The following is a 22,625-nucleotide window of genomic DNA, read 5'->3' on the forward strand; positions in this document are numbered from 1 at the left end:
GGAACCGGAGTATAATTCTGTCTTTATGGGGGATGGAGCATTCACTAAGAAGTTGGATTTTAATGAGATTGTTGAGTATGTTTGTCTTTGTCAGCGCAACATCATAGGCCTGTACTGTGCAGTCATATTCCACATTCTAGGAATAAATCCTTTCCTTTGAGAACCAGGTCAGTGGTTACTCAACAGGAGTGGCCAAACTTTTAATTTTTAATTTAGACATTCAGCAAAGTTACATGCCATTTTGGCCCATGAGTGTAGGTTACACCCAGGGGTGTAGGTTAATTGGGCGGCACAGGCTCGTGGGCCGAAATAGCGTGTTACTGTGCTGTATGTCAAAATTAAAAATTAAAATATTGGCCATCCTTCACTAGAGTAACCTGTGCTGTAGTCTCCAATTCATTTGAGATTTTTTTCTGCACCACATATAAAAATTGTATTTCCTAATTTTAGATCAGCTTGTTGACTAATTCCAGCAATCATTTTGGTAGGTCCTAAAGTTATTGTTTAAGGAACAAAAGGGACAAGTTTGGAACACACCTAGAATATATCGGAACATCAAATGTTTAACATTTTCTTGCAGAAACAGCCTTCTGCCTCAAATGAACCTGACTGAAGTAGGTGATGTCCATGTTAAGTTGCAGTCGGTAAGTCATTCCTTTCTGGTGTTGGTTGTCACTGAACCTCTGGCCACAGGCACAATTTTCTCACATATCATAACTAGAGATGTTTCCAGATCTCTCACGCAACTTTTCAGAAGTGAAACACCTCCTCATGCAAAGGGTCAAAGCCTTCAGAGAAAATAATTTTATGGTTTGATGGACTAAGCAGACATTTTCAATTAAATATCTAAAGTTTGCATGGTAGCGCTTTGATGGTCAATGTTGCTTTTGTGATATTGGGCCCAAGGTGTGTAACTAGAATAAGGATAAGCTTTGCCAATATTTCATTAAATGACAGACAGACGTTCTCTTTTTGCTATGACTAGAAAGAGTGCATAATATTTTACAAAGAGGGATCAAAACATTAAACTGGATAGTGGAAGTAACCACACTATCGTAGAATTTGCAAATAGCTCTTTTTGGGCTCCCTAGATTGGCGCTATATTAAAATTTTATTTACAACAGTTCCAGCCATTTAAAATCATGCCGCCCAATTACACCCAATTAACCTTCAACCCCGTATGTTTTGGAGGGTGGGAGGAAACTGGAGCATCTGGGGAAAACCCACGCAGGTCATGTGCAGAGCGTACAAACTCCTTACGGACACAAACCTGGGTTGAGCTAACCACTAAGCTAACTGTATCACCCATATTTCACCTGAAGCCAAATTTGGGGTCACCAGAAGAATTGCCAACGTGGTTTCTTTTTGTTTCAAAGCCTTGGAAGTTCTCTCACGTGTTCATTGGAGGCCGTTGCTGCCTGAGCTCTCAGCTGCTACCTATTTCAAGCCTTTCCCATGGGAAATATTGCAATGGAACAGAAAAAAAAAATCGGGGAAATCAAGGGGGACAGACAGATTGCAGGGAATGGGAGGAGACCAGACAGTGGGGAAATATAGGGCTGGAAATAATTGAATGATGGGATGTTGAGTACTGGAACACCCTATGACATAATGGAGCTTGAGTAGATCCTGTGCACTGAGTGCACAGAGACCGCAGTCTCTCTCCATCAAAATAGAGATGATCAAAAATAAACTTTAGTCACAATAAATTATTTACAAAAACAATAAATTATTTACAAAAGGAAAGCCTTTCAAAGTCTCTTCCCACCCTTAGTTTCGTCCCCATATATTTCCATCACTGTACATTGTCACTCAAGTTTATTGTCATCTGATTACACAAGTACAACCTGACGAAACAGTGTTCTCTGGTCCTCGATGCAAAACACTCAGACACACAACCAGACATAATGCACGTACAGACAAGCAATACGTATGCAGGACAAATATTCATCCTTAGAAATAAATAAATAAACAAATAAGGTTTTTATAAATATGAGAGTGTCAGATGGTTAGTGCGAGCAGTTCCTTTGGTTATTCAGCGTTCTCGTTGCCCATGGGAAGAAGCTGTTCCTCAGCCTGGTGGTGCTGGCTCGACACTCTTGCATCACTTTCCCAACGGGCATTTGAAAGATGCTGTGTGCAGGGTGGAAGGGGACCTCAATGATTTTGCGAGCCCTCTTCAGACAAATATCCCAGTAAGTCTCGTTGATGGAGAGGGGGGGTGGAAGGGAAACTCCACTGATCCTCTCTGCCACTTTCATTGTCCTGTGGATTGACCTCCGATCCCTTTCTCTGCAGCAACTGTACCACACTGTGATGCAGCTGGCCAGGACGCTCTCAGTGGAGCTCCTGTAGAAAGTTGACATAATGGTGGCCAGTAGCCATGCCTGCTTCAGTCTTCTCGGGAAATACAGTCGCCATAGCCACTGTGGCATCTTACTCCCCTCTCTTTTGTTTGAGCAGTCTCCCTCCATGTGTTTAGCCTGCAAAAGCACGACACAAAAATCCATAAGGGATCATCAATAAACGTAAAACCTTAAGCCCAGAGAAGACCCTTTTTCATTCATACCTGGTTCCTGGTCCATGATTGAACATTAAGATGGTCATTGAAAATCTTTTGAACCAATTTAAGTGTCTAAATCACATGCACAAAATGAAACTGGCCTTGGGAGAAATTGTGAGGGGAAGTGCCTGATGCAATTTCCTGATGCAAGGGACTTTGGTTAAAAAAAATAGGTGGAACCACTTCTAAGCATAAATGTGTCTTTTATGAACAACGTAAGTTTGAGAAAAAGACCCAAGTGAATTTTCTCCTCCAATTTTAAGGCTACAATTAAATTGCAAAGCCTGATGTAAATACAGTTGAAACAATAATTAATGAATAGGAGAAAATTCTTTCAAGTCACGGTTGGTGTAGCAGTACCCACAATGCCTTAACAGCGCCAGCGATCGGGACCTGAGCAGGATTCGAATCCGACACTGAAAAGAGTTTATATGTTGGTTTTCTCCAGGGGCTCTGGTTTCCTCCCACCGTTCAAATACGTACCAGGGGTGTAGGTTAATTGGGGGTAAATTGGGAGGTACAGACTGGTGGGCTGAAATGGCCTGTTACCATGCTGCATGTGTAAATTTTAAAAAAAATTAAACTCAGTGGGAAAGGAAATTTTTCCAACCTGAGGCAAAAAAGAGTGAGGTGCACAACACTGGAAGATGAAAGGATGATGGGTAAGTGCGGTGGGAGTTGGGTATATGGTGTAAATGGCCTGGATTATTCATTGGTTTATTGCAGAAGGACTTTTATTCTGTATCTGAAGCATTGTACTTGTGCATCAGTCTATTCTGCATTTAACCAATACTGTATCCCCGAAAAATGGAGCACAGCAGAGGGGTCTTTACTTTGTGCCTAACCTGTGTTCTATGTGCACTGGATAACTGAGATGTAATAGTCTCTTTAGCAGGGATGATGTCTGATGTTAGTTTCAATATATTGTCTTGCAGACCGAGGATTTCCTGATGAGCATCTCCCAGAATGTTCAAAAGAGCCAAAAGCAACTGGATCTGATCACAGCAGAATGGTCCAAAAGCAATGACATCCATCATAAAGATAATATGTGAGCACAGGTTAACTTGAGGAGCTGCATCATTCAGCCCATTTTATCTGGGCTTGACTTTTGCTGGAGCAGTCTTTGGGTATTCCAACTCTCCCCATGACCATAAACCTTTCCATTTTAGTTAATTTCTCTTCTTTCCCTCCACAAAGCATTTATGACAAAGCCTTTCCAATTTTAAGAATGCTCTGTCAAGATATTTATTTCCCTTTACTCTCTTGGTGACAACTTTAAATTCATGACTGCTCGATTCTGATTCTCCAACCGCCAGGAAAAAGTCCCTCATTGCCTGCTCTCAGATTCCTTTCAGCGCCACATAGATTTCTATGTTCTTAGTAACATATCATTCCTCAAGACCCCTACTATATTCATATTTCAGGGTGTGGACAGTACTGGTAAGGCCAACATTTATTACCTGTCCTTCAGTTGCCCTTGAGAAGGTTGTGACAAACCCTCTTTTGTACCATTTCTCATTCTTGATGTGTTGAAACTAAATCGTCAGCCTGGTCTGGGTCTTGAATATCTTTTCTACAATGGGATGTGAAAGGTGAGAGTTAAGTTGGGAAGTCCAGAGGGAAGAAGTGTGGCGACTCAACGGGATGCATGTGCGCCACACCAAATGAGCTGCGTCTTGAGGAGACGATCTGGAAGGCCAGCCCAATGAATAAGAATTAATATATACGTTTGTACTCTTTGTAGAATTGGAAAAGTGCAAGTCTTACTCGACAAAGTGTCTGCTATTTACCACCAGCTCAAAAAGGACCGCATGAGAATGAGTAAGGAAACTGTTTCATTCCTGATGTTATACAAGAGCTTGGATGAGAAATGGGACATGTGGTCAGTAATTGAGTAGGTCCACAAAGTCAAGTGTTGCCCTGCTGCAAAGCCGCATTGGAGGCACTCTCGTCTGAGTCTCAAAGGCACGTTCATGTTCCATTCCAAACACAAATTCCAGACTTGCATACCGGTGCTGGGGGTGCGCTGCACTGTCAGGGATGCTATTTTTTTTGTCAAGGTATCAAACCTCTCGGGTGGATATAATAGATCCCATGGCTCTATATCTAAGAGCAAATAATTATCTCTAAATCTCTTAGCTAATACTGTCGGATATCACAAAAATAACTGAAATAAAACGTGAAAGTCTGCAGACACGCTGATTGAAGTAAAAACACAATGTTGGAGAAGCTCAGCGGGTCTAAACAGTACTTGATGCAGCAAAGGTAAATGTACATGACCAATGGTTCAAGCTTGAGCCATTCATCAAGATAGGAACAAAATGTGGACAGGGGCCAAAAAAAAATAGTGGTGAGAGGGGCAGGTGAGGAGCTCAGTCTTGCTGGCAGGAGGTAATAGGTGGATAAGGGCCCTAGGGCACACCAACAAACAGGGGAAGGGGGGTGGCTCTGTGAATGGAGGGGGAAGGGAGGTGGAGAGCTGGAGGAAAGAAGACAGAGGGATTGGAAAGGAAGGGGAAAGGGGGAGTGGGGTAGCAGAAACTAGAGAAGTTGATGTTAAAGACATCTGATTGGAGAGTGTCCAGAGGGAAAATTATCACATAAAAATAATTATCTGGCCATTGTGATTGTGGGAGTTTGCTGTAGCTAAATTCTTCATCCAAATGTCTCTATTACAGAAATAACATTTCAAAAGTCCTTCATTGGCTATAAAGTGCCTTGGGACATTATAATTCTGAAAAATACAATTGAAATACAAACTTCCTTTTAATTCATCATTACTCGTTTGAATTTATGCAAGAAAGCATTGTTCTGCTCCTCAGCCTGCACCTGCGGAATATAGCTGTGACTGATATTTGCTGCTTTTCCTTGATTTCATCCATGTGACACTTGAAGGAGATCAATATGTTGCAGGCTATTTGGTTGTCAGGTCAAGTCAGACTGGCACACCCAGCAGAGATGCTCCTTCCCAGCTCCGACAACCCACTTCAATTCCTGACTTGGGAGCTGTCTACTTGGAACAGGCACATTCTCCCTGTGATCATGTGCATTTCCTCTGGGTCTTCCCACATCCCAAACATTGGCCTCTATAAATTGCTTTGAATGTGTACATGAATGGTGGATTGTGGGGTAGAGGGGGTGGGGGTGAGGAGGGAGGAAGAGTTCAAATTTATTGTTAGAGAACATACATGACATCACAAACAGAAGTAAAACACAAAGGTCTGCAGACACTGTGGTTGAAGTAAAAATATAATCCTGGAGAAACTCAGTGGTGTACTTTATATAGCAAAGATATTTCCAACTTGAGCCCTTCATCAAGGTTTGACTTGCTGAGTTTCTCTAGCATTGTGTTTTCACTTTGACATCACGTAAAACCCTGAGATTTTTTTGTTGATGGAAATATGGAAAGAATAAAATGGTTGACCAACGTGGACACGGGGAGCTGAAAGGGCATTTTCCATAGCCTCTAACCCTACAACCTGTGGGACATGGGAATCAAATGCGCATTTTGGGTGGAATACCAGCTCACTCATTCCTATAGACCACAAAATAAAATTGCTTGAGGATTGGATGTTACATGGGCCTAATTTTCCTTTCAGAGCTTCAATATAATGAGGAGCAGATCCATAAATTTGAGAAGTAAGTTTGGTTTATTTGATTTATTCATCCTGTTTTTTAAGTTTGCCACAGGTAGAGATCCCTCTGAATATGAGGGTCTCTGGGTTAAGGCCCACAATCAGTCCTGGGCACATTAAGATTGATTCCACATGATTGCATTGTCAGAAGTGCTGGCCTGCAAATGAGGCAATAAATAAGAGGCTCCTCTGACAACTTGAAGCACATTAAAGATTGGAGAGAGTTGCTGGAATTACATTCCTCTGTATAAACAGAAAAACCTGATAATTTATTGCAGCATCTAATGGAATCTTGCTGTGTGCAATATTATTGCTAAATTTGTCCATTTAACCTTATACATTTTTTTTCATTGCCTGCCAAGGGCTTTGGGAGAGATGCAGTGAAGTGCTGTTTGAATCCAAACACCTTATTTTCATGTAAAAACCAAGGTAACCCCTGGCAACCTTACTGTCACCTGTGACTGCAGTGTCACTGACAAGTTGATGGAACCTCCCCTCCCTCAATTCCACCTCCCACTGCCTCGGGAAACTAGCCAACACATTTGAGTGGAACACAATGACATCCTCTTACCATTGGGCACCAGATACACATGTTTGAAAACACACACCTCCAGGATCAAGGACTGCATTTTTCTTGCCCTTATCAGACTCTTAAAGGAGGGTCCTATTTGTACAAGATGATGCCCTGCACTATTTAACTACCCTGATCTCTACATGCTGCATATTTGTGTATTCTGACACTAAATGCTGTATTTTGATTTTGCTGACTCCCTGCTGTGTTATGCACAGGTGGATCTGCCTGGATAGCCCACAAAGCAGAATTTTTCATTATATCTTGATAGATGTAACTATAAGCAATTCAGTTCAATTCATAGTAGAGGAGGACACAACCCAATTGCTTGAAACTGCCATGAGAACAAGCTATCTGATTAGGCCCTCTGTATTCTCCCAAGACTCCTGCAATTCATTTTTCACTTATTATTCCAATTCACTTCTAAGGGTTATTATTATTTGAATCTGCTTGTACTGACCTCACAGGGTGTGTGTTCCAGATTCAAATGATTCGCTCCATTAAATAAAATTGGCTTGATTCTTTGTTGGAGTTTTGATATTAACCTTGCCCTCCTGCCAGTGGAAATAGATAGCTCCACTCCGTCAGAATCTCTCATCGTTCTGAACATGGTAAATCTTTTCCATCTCTGTTCCACTTTAAAAAAAGAACCATCCCGATCTTTGATGTCCTCCACTATATTGAAGTCCCTCATTACTGGTACACTCTGATTAATCTTCTCTGCACTCTCCAGAGTCAGGAATTTGTATCTTTTTTTTTTGTGTTTTCTGCCCAGTTGGTTCCCTGATGATTAACCAGTAAGATTATGAAAGGTTGGCTTAGCTTGCATTATCTGGTCTTTCTGGTGTAGCGCGTAAAGGATAAATGGGTTTAGATTAAATAAAGTGGCAAAGATTGTAAGAAAATTATCTTATGAAATCCAGCCCTTGTGCAACATTTTCTTTGCATTTCCACTTACCTTCCACCCTTTACAATCTTCCCGGTGTTCTGGACCTTTGACCTGCAATTGCATTATCCATCCTCAGGATAGAATAACTTCTGTTTTTCGTATTTCTTTGATGTTCCAGAATCAAAATGGGAATTCATGCCAAGAAAGTGTTGGTGCTCGTTAGAGACGATTGTGTACAGAAATATCACAAGCTGCTAACTTCAGTAAAAGACTGGATGAGGTACGTAACAAAATGCTGTCACTGGGCGCTGGCTTGTGAAGGCATGGAAACCATGAAAGATGTGTTGGGAAAGTTGGTTTTCACAGATGAGATTAGAGTTGTGTGGGTAAAGATAGGCATAAGCAACTGAACACTTGTGGTCACAGAGAACCACTTGAGGTTAGGTTAGTGATTAAAGATTAATTTAAAGCTGGTACCAATATATTAAAGTTAATATCCCACTAATGACCAGTTACAGTGACTTCTTGTAGGCTTTTATGTCCTCAACATTTTTCCTGAGCATACTGTGTAGAAGGAAGGGCCTTTCTGGTTTAGATTGATGTTGATTAATACATGAAATACATCAGCACATTAACCAAAATATCAATACATAAATACAATTTGGTTGATGCTTATGCTGGGACAGTTACAAATAACTATGGACAGTGAAGGGGTCCCAGGATGTGTGTTGCCTGGCAGTGACAGCCAAACTGAAATTTCACTAACCCTGACCAAGGATAGCAAGAGGCTCTGAGATGTGTGTTATCTGGCAACAGTAGCCTGACATAAATTTCCAACAGTCCCATTTCTCCCAGGATTTAGGGGAATGAAAACTGTAAAAAGACCTTGGAGGATGGGGATACATCTGTGCGATTGGTCCACAATACAGTGCATTATGTAGATGGACTTTGCATTTCTCAATGCTGATAAATTAATGCTTGCCATCTAGGAGTTGAGATTGGTTAAAATGACATAGCATTGGAGAACTTAAACCCATGCATTTGAATGTTCGGAGAGCTCAGTGGTCCTTGATAGAGGAGACAGACCTCCCACAGGCTTGTATGTCAAATAAAGGGAATTGGGTAAAGAACAGTCTGCGCCCTTCATTTCTCAGGACAGTACAGTACTGATTAGGACATCACCCCAGAGCCTGGATTGAGGATAGACTCCTATCCTCCAGTATTGGGAGTTTTTGGTACCCCCATCTGATCTCTCAGCAACTGTACAACCGAAACAGTGCATCAGCAATCTACTTGATAATGGAGAGCATTGCTTGAGTTTATCCCAAACTGATGTTCCAATGGTGCCATTGGGCGCCAGGATTGCAACAAAACAAGACGCTAAATCCAGTTGTAGAGCTTCTGCTGATGCCTTGGAAATTGATGATCTCCCTCATGGAAGTAGCTTCATTCATCCTCTGTCTTGATGGGATTTGAAATATTATTTCACCACAGCAGTTTGAAAATTTAATTTTTAAAATCTGGAAACGAAAAGCTGAGAAACCAAAATAATGATTCTTTTCTTTGCATAAAAACTGAATCTGTTGATTGATGATGCTTAAGAGAAGAAAAAAGAAGGTTTTTTCCTAGCTCGAGACTGGTAGATAATTGTGGTTCCACAGTAGTACAAGTGAGTCTTCAAAGTGTTGAGAATTCACTCCTATTTGTGCCAGTCTATCTCATTTGTTTAAAATGATGTTTACCATAATCTGAATCCAAAATCAGAATTTTGTTGTCATGAACATGTTGTTTTGTGGCAGTGTCACAGTGCAAACATTTATATAAACCTCCTTACAAAATAAATATAAAATAGTGCAAGCAAAAAAAAAAGACTAAGTGAGGTAGTATCTATGGTTCATTGTTCATTCAGGAATCTGATGGCAGAGGGTAGAAGCTGTCCTTGTGCCACTGGGTGCTCGTCTTCAGGCTCCTGTACCTTTTCCCCAATGGTAACAGAGTGAAGAGGGCATGGCCTGGGTAGTGGGGGTCCTTGAGGACCCACCTCTTGTATATTTCCTGATAGAGTGAAGACTGGGGCCTGTGATGACGCAGGCCGAGTTAACAACCCTCTGGAGATTTTTCTTGTTCTGAGCTTTGGCACCTCTGTACCAGATAATGATGCAACCAGCCAGAATGCTCACTAGGCTACACTGTAGAGGTTTCCGAATCTCCTCAAACTTCTTACAAAGTATAGCCGTTGGCGAGCCTTCTTCATGATTGCTTCAATATGTAGGCGCCAGGACAGATCTTCAGAGATATTAACACCCAGGAATTTGCAGTTCTTGGCCCGCTCCACTGCTGACACCCTCAATGAGGACTGATTCGTAATCTGATTTCCTCCTGAAGTCTCCATACTTTGGAGAATAAAACTTGGCAGTTTTACCAGGAACATCACCATCCGGAGAACATTTAAAATAAATCTGCCTCAGCTAACAATAGGAGTTTGACAAAGTGCAAGGCAGAATAAAAAGGAAAAAAGAAAAGAGTTAATGAAATCCAAGTCCAGTGGGAATTTGAAGATATTACTACTTTTGCAGGACTGCCTGTGACATCAGGAAGCTACTGGGACCCATTGGCGAACAGGTCAAGAATCTCAACCAGAATCTGGAGAACTGTGAAGCTTCATTGAACAAGGTATGTTTTTCAAATCAATTGACTGAACCAATCTAAAAGCAGATCAGTGAAGGTGGGAATTGCAAAGAGAGGAAAGTCCAGGATTCAGACATAATATCAAACAGTGCAGAATGGCAGCAAAAAAGTGTTGGGATATGACAGAAATTGAATTTTAGAAGTCAAAATGTTATGCTTGAATTGGACCATTTGTGCTATGGGAAGTATTTGAGCCAGTTGGAATTTCAAAGTGAAGCCGGATTTATCCTTGGCTCAGCAGTATTTATTTGGAAACCAGATTTGGACACCGATTAGTTCAACGTGAAAATATTTGCTTGAGACAGCCATAGCTTCCACATAACACAAATAAATTACTCCAATCTATGAAACTTAAAATTTAATAGAACTCCCTGTTCTAAAAGTGGAGGGGCTTTCAGTGATGGAATGACCAGAATGCTTCCCCTATAAAATTTTAACACATTTTTCTTAAAAAGAAATCATGAATCTCATGCCAAGCTGTTGGTTATAGAAATGCCCTGAAGGGAAAGCCCAGCTGCTTCCTGCCTTAATGTCAAGTCGGTCTCTTTATTTTGTGTTGGAGAGTGAATGAGTAATACCACTATCCTAGTCTAAAGTATCCCTTTACTCTTCATTGGACTCAAAGTTACAACTAAAGACTTCCTCCTTCCTTTCGGACAACAAAGATTGCCACCTTCATTAGCTGTTAAATTCCAATACTCCTCTAGATCTTTTTCCAGCTTCACTTTCCTCTGTTCCATTCTCTACCCAGTCCCAATGCCTCACTGTATTTTTACTATTCCTTCCAATCTTCCCTGCTCTGACCCCAAATGATCAATCTTCAGCATAGGCCGCAAATATTTCCCCCTGTGTTTAAACCTCGATGAATTCTGAGCCTGGAATGATAGTGAACACTTCTCCTGAGGCTTCTGTGGCCTGAAACATTAAACGCACTTCCCATTCCATCAATGCTGCTTGCCCTGATGAGAATTTCCAGCAGTTTAGTTAAAAACCTTCACATTCAATTGACAATCCCTGTGTTACCTCTCACCTGTAATCTCTTCCCCCTTCTACCCCAAACATCCTTGTTTCCAACATTATTCCATTGAAAATCATAGAATTCAAGGCACCTTGTCCTCTTCTCTCTCTTTTCCTTTAATCTCCAAATAATCAATTATCCTTTATCACGTTGTTATGAGATAGATGGTGTAAGAAAGTACTGTGCGAATAAATTTATATTTCACTGCATGTTCAACATAAATGAAGAATAATGTTGAAGAATATGATTGTTTTACAGACTTGATACCATTTGGTTTAATAACCTGGTTTGCACAATCCTCCCCAACCTGTATTTTCTTTCTTGATTGCAGACATTAGACCACTGTTCTTCGAAGCTCCATGATGAAGAACAAATCGTGACTAAATTAACAGCTTCGACTGCCCACCTTGACCAGAAATGCTTCGAAATGGTCATCGGGTAAGGACCATCTGTCTGGAGGCAATCCCTGACTAAAGGCAGTCATGAAATTTTGGACTAAATGTCCTGATTTAATACTGCCCAGAATTATTAGCTAACATTATTTCAGTAGTTTATTAATAACTTTGCTCAAGTTTTAATTGCCACTCCCTAGAATTCCTTGGGGATCCACAGAAGCCTGAAAATTCAAATATGTAAGGTTATTTTATTTCAGTATCCCCTCTTCACCAAGTGTAACACAATTAAGACCATTCCCTGGTTAAATTGCATCCGCTGGAAATTCTACCATGCTCCTGTGGTGTGACTGAACCAAATGAACTGTAAACGTGAGGATGCAAAGATACCTCAGGGTTATTTGGACAAGCCAACTGAATGTTCTGCAGCATTACAAATGAATCGCAGTTTGGAAACATATAGGGTTATCCACTTTGGAAGAAAAAATATTCAGTATTATGTAAATATTGAGAGATTGAGAGGTGCTGATATTCAAAGGGTTTTTGATCCTTGTGCACAAGTCATTGAAAGTTCTATGCAGGCACGCCAGGCAGTTGGGAAAGTAAGTGATATATGAACCTGAAATTAAACATTTGGATGTGCCGAAAATCTGAAATAAAAACAGATTCCCCCCTGGGGGGGGGGGAAAAATCACATTTCAGGCAGAATCTATGGAAGGAGAAACAGTCACTGGTTTCTGGACCAGCAGCCTGTTGTCAGAACTGAGAGAAGTGCAAGTATTGTATATGCTGTTGTATAGAATGATCCGCAAAACGTAAAATCAGTCGTCCCATAACACAGGGTCTAAAATTCTTACCTTGACTATGAAGTCGCAACGCCACCGCCATCTTCCTGCCAGCTCCGATGCAATCTTGCACATGCCCTGTTAGATATTTGCGAAGTTTCAGCACTCCTGTGTGGGATCCATTTGCCTGGTCCAACTGCTGTTGGCTATGTACAGGCTTTAAACAGCCTGTTACAGGAACTGACAGTGGTTTATTTTAAAATATTCAAATTAAATTTAAACTTTTAAATGATCATTTGTTATTAAAATATTGTGATTTGTCTTTAACAGCATCCACTGGTCAGCGGTAATTTGGGTGGCGGGGGGGATCATCTTATTCAAAGGGTATTACTCAAAACCAATATTTTAGGTGGAAATTCCGGTGTTGTCCTATATAAGAATCATCCTATACAATGGCATGTACGGTAGGTTTCCAGTACGCAGTGAGATCCAAAGAGACTTCGCAGTGTAGCAGTAAAGTGAAGATATTAAAGGCTGCAGATGCGAGGATGTGGAGTGAGAAACAAACTACTGGAGGAACTCAGTGGATCAAGCAACATTGGTGGGTGGGAAAAGGCAGTGTCCATTTCGGGTTGAGATCCTGCAAGCAGCATCAGTGGGAGGGAAAGAGAATAGTCGACGTTTCATATCGAGATCCTTCATGAAGACTTGATGGTCTTTTGCCCAAAGCCTCAACAATTCCTTTTTCCTCAATTGATGCTGCTGGATCCGCTGAGTTCCTCCAGCAGATTCTTATTGCCTTTGCAATTAGTCCACCGTATTTGAAGGAACACCTACAAATGGGTTCTCCCAGAATAACTAGATAATAATACTGCTCCCATGACTTGGAACCAAGCTTGAGTAGACCCCATTGCATTGCTCCTCTCATCAACCACATTACATCCTTATTTCACCCCCTCACCTCCCTCATTGAAACATTTCAAATGTTGAAAGGCATGAACAGAGGAGATGTGGAAAGGTTGGTTCCCATGGTGAGAGAGTCAAAGACAAGCGTGCAGAACTTCAAGGTTGAAAGGCATCTCCATAGAACCGAGGTACGGAAGAATTTCTTTAGCCAGATGGTGATGAATGTGTGGAATTTGTTGCCACAGATGGTGGCAGAGGCCATGTCAATGGTTATATTTAAGGCATCTGAATAGTTAGGGTATCAAAGGTTATGGGGAGAAGGCACATTAGGCTGAGTGGGAGGATGGATCAGCTAATGATGGAATGGCTTAGTGGGCTGAATGGCCTACTTGTGCACACTAACCCAAATGCGTGCCTTCGAAATCAGATTCTTAGCCTGTAGAAAAGTCATGTAGCAGAGTAGGAGTTGTTCAGTCCATTATGCCCAGGTGGTCTCTTTAACGGTTGAATCTATCCAATTCATCCTTGGTGCCCTGCTCCTCCCCATTCTTTGCCAGTTTTTCTTCTAATTCTCTTTTAAAAGTTATTGTTGAACCCAATTGCAATTGATTACAGTGTTGATGTGAGCTCTACAGAAGAGGGGTCACTCTTGGCATGCTTCATTGACGTTCTGATGGTTGAGATGCAGAGCTTTGAAGATGTTCATTTTCCCAACAGAATGAAGCAGCTCAAGCAGGAGATGGAAGACATTTCACAGGAACTCCAGAAAAACAATATGATCATCCAAAGGTGAACAAGAACATTCAATCTTCACGCTGAAACCATAGAATCGATTCCAATCTGTGACATTGATTCCATCGCCATTTTCCCGCCATAGTTGGGCTTAGCAGGAGTTTTTGCTTTTGGCATCGATTGAACCCAAGCCAGGTTTTTGATACCGTGACTGTTCCTTTATAAAGGTCAATCTTTTCCACCACTAGCAATACCACCTCTTTCTATCTGTGATGGTTCTTCAGCATCTCAAACCGTCTCTCGGCTTAAATATCCCCATGCGTCCTGGCCAGATTATTTTCAACAACCTGCAAACTTAAACTCATCAAAATCTCTGCTGCTTGCATGCAATCCTGCACCTAGTCCTGTCAATCCTTTAATAACTTCCAGTCCCAGTTTTAAAAAATGATAGAACATGGAAGAGGCTTTTCATTCCATTACATCCATAATAGCCCTTTGAAAGAGCTAATTGTTTGCTCCCATTGCTGTGCATCTTACAGACTTGGCAATGATTAGAGCCGTTTTCCAAACGTCTCACTCATATTTTCTTTTTAAACTTTATTTAAAATTTTATGACATGAATAAAATAAAAATTACATTTAAAGAAATAATAAAAAATAAGATAATAAAAATTAGAATACTGCATCATTAAACTACACAGATTAACCCCCCCCAATAATTATAACACATTAATCATCTAATTTAAAATTAATCCAACCCTCCCCCCAAAATAAAGAGTGAAGCATTAATTAACAATGTAAATAAAATAGAAAAAACCCCACTTACGAAAAAAAAGGATAAAACTTAACAACAAAAAAAAATATCAATACTAAAATAATACCCTTAAACATATATTTAAATCAAACATAATTCAGTATTTAACAAATGAAATCCACTTTAAAACTAAGTTCAGATATTAAAATCATATATCAACCACATATCTGTTATACAAAAAATCATAATTAATAATACATAAATACAGAATTTCCATTAATACCAAGTTTCCTTTATAATTCATCGAGAGAACAAAAACATCCCTTAGAGAAACAATCAGATAAACTTTTTATTCCCTTCCCCTCCCCTTGTATAAAAAAAAGAAAAAAAAGTTCAAACTCTTATAAAATTCTCCATATTCTTCATTTATAACATCTTCAAAATTCTCTATCAAAATTAACTTAATTTTATTAAACTCTTCTCCCTCAGTGTATTTGTACTTAATTTTCTTCTTCTTCTTATCACCTTTCCCCTCATCTTCCTCTTCATCTAATTCAACATCCTCAATTTTTGACTTATTATCTTCTGTGACATCATCCTCTTAAAAAAGAAAGAAAAAAGAGAACCCCCCCAAAAAAAAGAGAAAAAAAAGGAGAGAAACAAAAACCTCCTAATTCCCTCTCAATTACAATCAAAACAAAAAGAGTTAAAAAAAATTATTTATTTAAAAAAAAAATAAAAAGAAAACCTTCACTTCTTAACCCAAAAATTAAAAAGAAAAAAAAAACAGGTCGGAGGTCACAACTACCTCCTCCTGTTTAAACCGCCCAAAGCGGTAACTCCCCCAAAATATTGGGTGTGAGATAACTCACAGGTAGCTGATGACTTCTGGAAACTAGTGCCCACCCAGTTCCCTCTCCCAACTCCCATTTCATTAAACTATCATCATTATTTAAACTATTTAAACTCTTTTCAAAAAAAAGATAAAAGATTTATTTTTTTTAAATCAACGTTACCACTTCGATCACCATTGTTTCCATTTCTTTTAAAAATCTGGATCCCACCTTACATCTCTACTCTCTTTAGAGACCTTGAAGGACTACATCGTTCCTGAAACTGCATGATTGGTAGAGACTGAGCAAAGTCCATAACCTCTTTAGGATTGTCAAAGAATTTTGGCTAATTTCCATCCTAAAAAATGTTCAGTACCGCAGAATACCTGAATGTTGCCCTATGCCTTTTTTTCCACAACTGTTCTTTCACAGAATTAAATTCGCGTCGTAATAGCATAGTATTAAATCTCCATCTTGAAGCTTCCTGAACATCTTGTGAACTCAAATATTCTAATAATAATAATGATTGATCCGAAACCAATCTAGCCTTATACTCCACAGATGTAACCCTATCCTGCAAATGTGCTGATATTAAAAAATAATCAGTTCTAGAAAAAGAATTATATCGCGAGGAATAAAAAGAAAAATCTTTCTGTAGGATTAACTCTTCGCCAAATATCAATTAAATTCAAATCTGCCATCATATTAATCACTTGGATTGCCATCTTAGACTTCTTAATTACTCTTGAGTACTTATCCAATAAAGGCTCCAACACCACATTCAAATCTCCCCCAACATCACATTCCTGGATCCATTTCACGCTGAGTTGTGGCTTTTTGTAAACAAGCAGGCTCAGATAATTTCGGAAAATATAATTTTTTAACAATCTGTTGATGTTTCCTTTTACTTTTTTTTAACAAATGTACCATTAGGTATTAATTCAACATCTCATACTATTTATAAACTTTTTTAAAAAAGTTTTAACGGGCACTTAAAGACAAAACAATAAGTTAGAGTCAGGAGAGGACTGGAAGGCACGTCTGTTCCTTACGCCATCTTGCCATGCCCCCGTCTCACTCATATTTGACGACAACCTGTCCCTCCTGGTCTTTGATATCCACTGGTTCAACAAAATCACAATATCCCTCCACACCATCATTGTACATCTTTCACTTTCTCTGTTAAACCTCCTTCACTTGTCCAGCCACCGTGCACTGAATGCCATCCCAAAACTTGCCCTCCTTTCTCCTTCCCTCAAAACCCAACCTCTGACTAAATTGCTAGTAATCAGTTTTAATATCTCCCGCTTGGTCTCAATTTGTGTCTGTTTGTACCTGCATCAAGGACTTTGAATCTTCTTCTATGTTAAAAAAGGTAACAACTCCTCACTTTTTAATCTGTAGCAGATTATTTCTTCTGGGCATAGTAGTCCTGATTAAGACCTTGGTGAGACCACATGTGGAGTATTGTGCGCAGGTTGGGTGACCCAATTATAAAGGATATCATTAAGCTGGAAAGAGTGCAGGTAAGGTGACTGAGGACATTGACAGGACTGGAGGTCTTGAGTGCTCAGGAGAGACTGGATAGGCTGGGATTTCCTCCCACCCCCCAGAGAAAGAAAGTTGAGGTGACTTTATTGAGCTATAAAAAATCTTAAGGCCCCATAGGTAAGAGAAAAGCCCTAATCTTAATGTATAGTCCTAGTCTTTTCCCATGGTAGAGGAATCTTAAACATGGTAGGAGCCTAAATTTAAGGCAGAGAGGGGAAGATTTGAAAGGGACCAGATGGGTACCTTTTTCCACACAGAGGGTGGGAGGAATGTAGCTTTGGCTGCCAGATGAAATGGTGGAGGTGAGTACAAATGCAAAAGACACTTGCATATGGATTAGAAGGATTGAGAGGGATATGGGCCAAATGAGACTAACTTGGGTGAACAGTTTGGTCACCATGGGCAGGTTGAATCGAAGAGGCTGTTTCCCTGCTGTAAAACTTTGAATATTATATATTAGTGTGTAGATTGTTCTTGTATTAGAATATAACAGTCCTTTTGTTATCAACAATAGTATATTGCATCAATTGTAGAATGGCATATTGTATGTGAATAGGTTGAATGTTCCCGGTCATTATGCTGTAATTGCACACTATGAGTTGCAGGATAGAATACAAGTGTGTCTATTACATAATGCACTGTGTGTGAATGGGCAGAACTTAGCCAGGATACACTGAAATTGATTGTCAACTATTAGAAAGTCCCAATGGTTCACCATCTGGCTCACCAGAAATTCATCCATCTCCTCTTTGAGATTCACTAGGGCAGAAGACTCATCAGTCCCTGCATTGTCCCAAGCTCAGTTTCTCTGATCCCCGCACTCCCTTGAAACCTACTGAGTTCACTGGATGCAATGTAGTATTTTTTTTAAAGTATATTGGGGAAATAAAATGAACAGCGTCCAGAAAATCTGACAGTCAGGTGTCACCAAAGTCCTAACTATGACAGATTATCAGAGTTTTACCATATATTAGATTAGGCACTGCTATTTTTGACGTGCTGTGAAGTAACTCAGTGTATTTGTGTCGCTTAAGTGGTTTTCAGGAGGCTTGAGATGTTTAAAGTTTGGACATTGAAGATAAGACACTGGAATGAAGAACGAGTCAGATGACTATGCTGTACTTTATAAGACATCACGTATCCATCACTAAAATGTGGACCTACATCCTTATTATTGAAGAACAGAGAAACAGCAAGTTCAATGTCCTTGGTTGAATCGCCATAGTGTTAACTGAGCAATGATGTTGTGAGCCTATTTTTCTTTCAGATTTATTTTAGGGCATATAGAAAATGTAAAAATGGCAATAATTTAAAATGCGCTAGCTATTCCCCCTATAAATGATCAGAGAGCATCTGCTGCTTAGGTGCATGCGTGGATATGTGTCAGAGAGTGAGATTCTTAATGTCTAATTTAGGATTATGTGTGTTGGCCTAATCTCTTTCCCAGTTTGTGACCCAATTTTTACTTGGGGAGCCAGTGTAGACCGAAGGCTCCTTGAGTTGCTCCACCATTCAATATGATCAGAGGCTGATCTTCCACCTCAACACATACTATTCTTTGACAGTTGCGTTGTCAATCAATGCATTGATATGTCTTGAATGAGCTCAACGACTAAATTTCCACAGACCTTCTGCAGGGAAAGTTAGGGTTTCTTACTTAGTTAAATTCTTCTTACACAGTACTCAAGGAAATAAACAATATTGTAGATTTAAACGTCACTTCTGCCTTTACACAAAAGTTAAAAGTTTCTGCATTAATTGTAAACTGGTGTCTCTTGCCGTTGTGCCTTGTTTCGTTGCACTCCAGGAAAATGGCTGCCTTACACAGTGTTTACGACATTGGCCATGCTACAGATCATCAGTCCCTGGTTGCTGTTTTACTCGAGCCGAAGCATTTAGTATCAGTCAGCTGCTCATTGCTGGTGGCTGACACTGTCATGCCCCTAATCACTTTCCAGCAGGGAACACGGGTCCTGCTTTAGCTGGACAATCTATCAACACATGGCCTGCTGATTTAATAACTCAGCCTCAGAATCAAACTTAGACATCGCTGGTCCTTGTAACTCAGAATTACACCAAGGAATGCACTTCGGAAGAGCGCAAGGCCAATCAGCCCCTTGGGCCTGCTCTAGCCTTTTTGACCTTGCAGCCGGATCATCCAGCTTAACTCTTTGGATTCTGTGTCTCTATTTTCTGGGACTACCAGCAAGCGCATATACTCTGTGACCACATTTTCTTGGACTGGTTCTATACCCAACCACCAGGTGGTTCATACAGTATTTGTCTGTGGTTTACCTACGTACCCAGTCCGGATTATATATTATGAAAGATTAAAAATAGCCAAAGTCCAAAGGGCTAAACACTTAAAAAAAGAAAAACCCTTTGCTCCAAATGCCTTTGTTTAAAAACAGAAAATAAATGAATGGAATCATCGCCTTCCCATTATGTCGATAGAGATCAGGAGGCTAAAAATGCTGGAAATACTCATGGGTCAGGCAGCACCTGAAGAGAAAGGAACAGAGTTACAGTAGTGTGTGGAACAACATTAGAGATATGGCAGGTGTTCAGGAAGTGCTGAGGCAGGGAAAGGGAGGAGGAGGAAAAAGAACAAGAGGGCTGGGGCGATTAAATGGTCAGTGAATGATTGGCCACAAATTAAAATGGAACGAGTGAAGGCTGAAGTGTGAGACCCCACGAGGTGTAAGCAGGAACTGCAGAGTTATATAAGTGGATAAACTATTTGGAAAAAGGGAACATGATCTGAAACTGTTGAACTTCTTGTTGATTCCTGCATTGTGTGTTGTGCCTTAATTGAATGATAGGAAGCTGTATTTCAGTCTCTGAGATTTGTTGAATCTGGCCATCGAAATTTCAGCATTCACCTTTTTGGGGGTTGGAGAGTTCCATATGGGTGGTGTGATTGACGTAACGGTTAGTGCAAAGCTTTTACAGCGCCCGCGATCGGGTCCGGACGGGGGTTCAAATCTCGCACTGTCTATAAGGAGTTTGTATGTTCTCCCTGTGTCTGTGTGGGTTTTCTCCAGGGGTGTAGGTTAATAGGCTGTAAATTGGGCGCCACGGACTCTTGGGCCGAAATGGCCTGTTGCCGTGCTGTATGTCTAAATTTAAATTTCCTTACCATAGTATGGAAAAATTACATGTCGAGAAGCCTCTTAAATTCTACCTGATACAAGTCTATGAAATCCCTGATAAGTTGGACGGACATTCTGTTTTCCCAAGGGGTAAATAGTCACACGCTAGAGAATTATGGTGGTGAGGGGGAGGAAGTTTAAGGGGGGTGTACGGGGCAAATGTTTTAGGCAGAGCCTGGAACAGGCTGCCAGGAGTAGTGGTGGAGGCAGACACAATAGAAGCATTGAAGAGGCTTCTAGGGAGATATCTAAAATGAGGGATATCTATCAAGTGTAAGCAGCAGAGCTTTGGACCCACTTGGCACAGGCATGTGGGCTGATCGGCCTAATCATGTGCTGGACTGTTCTATGTACACCTAATTTCCTTTCTAAATTACAATTCATTGTACAGGTATAGGTTTGCACTAGATATTTAGAGAGAGACAATTTAATTTAATTCGGAGACACATCATGGTATGAGGCCCTTCCAGCCCACGATTCCACACCGCCCAAATATACCCTTGTGACTAATTACCCTACTAACCCTATATGTCTTTGGAATGTGAGACCAAACCAGATCACTCGGAGAAAACCCACACAGACAAGGGGGAGAACTTTCAAACTCCTTCCAGACAGTGGGGGATTCAAACCCTCATCGCAGGCACTAAACATGTTTGCTAAACATGACTCGGATCAATATCTTTAACAACACCAGGATATCCCATAGCCAGTGATGAGTTTTTGAAGCGTGTTTCCTCTCCCCTTCTCAACTTTTAACATGGCTCTTCAGAAAATAATGTATCGGAAGAACTTAGCAGACTGAGGAGTATCTGTGAGGGAGAAAGGAACTGTTGATTTTTAAAAATAATCTGATTGCCCTAAATATGTCTAATAGTGCCTGGTGTTTTTAATTTATGTTCCTGTGAAAACATTCACCGCATTAAAGATATTGTGCCTATACATATTGTCTTGTCTTTCTCTACTCTGTGGTTTCAGTTCAATCAAGCCTCCAGTACAATCTCCCAGCTTCTAGCAGTTTGCAGAATGCAATCTAGATCTGTTGCAAAACACGGGATGGAATATAAAGTGAAAATCAAAAACAAACCACAAAAGGGCAAAGATGATGGCTGAGCTGGTCACCAGAGGCTAGGAGAGTTGTGCGGCCACATAAAGGGGTCGGCCGCACCTCCCATCTTGTCACGTGAAAGAGATTGTGGGATATGTGCAGACTGTTACAAGTCCATAAGACATTGCAGCAGAAATATGCTATTCAGTCCATTGATTCTGCCCCACCACTCAATCATGAGCGGATCCATTTTCACACTCAACCCCACTGCATGGTCTTGGAAACATAGAACACTACAGCACAGAAACAGGCCCCTTCAGCCCTTTTAGTCTGTGACAAATCATTTTTTTTTTTGCCTAGACCCACTGACCAGCATCCAGTCCATACCCCTCCATACCTCTCCCATTCATGTACCTGTCAAAATTCTTCTTAAATGTTAAAATGGAGTCCACGTTCACCACTTCAGCTGGCGGCTCATTCCACACTCCTACCACTTTGTGAAGAAGTTTCCCCTCAATTTTTCCCTTTTCACTTTTAACCCATGTCCTCTGGTTTGTATCTCACTTCCCCTCAGTGGAAAAAAGCCAATCTACATTTACTCAGTCTATTCCCCTCATAATTTTCAATACCTCATTCTACACTCCAGGGAATAAACTCCTAACCTGTTTAAATTTTCCCTGTAACTCAGTTCCTGAAGTCCGGCCAACATCCTAGTAAATCTTCTCTGCACTATTTCAATTTTATTGTTCTTTCCTGCAGTTAGGTGACCAAAACTGCTCACAATACTCCAAATTTGGCCTCACCAATGTCTTAAACAACTTTATCATCCCAACTCCTAAACTCAATACTTTGATTTATGAAGGTCCATATGCCAAAAGCTTTTACAACCCTATCCACCTGTGACAACACTTTCAGGGAATTCTGATTCTATTCCCAGATCCCTCTGTTTTATCACACTCCTCAGTGCCCCACCATTCACTGTGTATGTCCTTTCTTGGTTTGTCCTTCAAAAATGAAACACATTACACTTGTTTGCATTAAATTCCATCTGCATTTTTCCATCTGGTCCAGAATTCCTCTGAAAGCTTGGAAAACTTCTTTGCCGTCCACAA

At 40.5% G+C, this 22,625-nt stretch overlaps 1 protein-coding gene across 4 annotated transcripts in view; it reads left to right on the forward strand.

Moving 5' to 3' along the window:
• Positions 1–21,407, forward strand: part of LOC138765115 (serine/threonine-protein kinase TBK1-like) — a 60,484-nt gene extending 39,077 nt beyond the window's left edge. For 3 of the 4 annotated variants that reach the window (XM_069941885.1, XM_069941886.1, XM_069941887.1), the window contains 9 exons: positions 581–644; positions 3,499–3,611; positions 4,308–4,384; positions 6,163–6,202; positions 7,837–7,938; positions 10,235–10,331; positions 11,696–11,802; positions 14,165–14,236; positions 18,351–21,407. In XM_069941885.1, coding sequence (XP_069797986.1) covers positions 581–644; positions 3,499–3,611; positions 4,308–4,384; positions 6,163–6,202; positions 7,837–7,938; positions 10,235–10,331; positions 11,696–11,802; positions 14,165–14,236; positions 18,351–18,369 — 691 coding nt within the window. In that variant the 3' untranslated portion in view covers positions 18,370–21,407. Of the gene's footprint in view, positions 1–580; positions 645–3,498; positions 3,612–4,307; positions 4,385–6,162; positions 6,203–7,836; positions 7,939–10,234; positions 10,332–11,695; positions 11,803–14,164; positions 14,237–18,350 lie in introns of those variants that run through there. The other variant, XM_069941889.1, reaches the window with a different exon arrangement.
• Positions 21,408–22,625: the final 1,218 nt, after the last annotated feature.

This window comes from Narcine bancroftii, chromosome 5, assembly GCF_036971445.1.
Source record: "Narcine bancroftii isolate sNarBan1 chromosome 5, sNarBan1.hap1, whole genome shotgun sequence".
Classification (NCBI taxonomy): Eukaryota; Metazoa; Chordata; class Chondrichthyes; order Torpediniformes; family Narcinidae; genus Narcine; species Narcine bancroftii.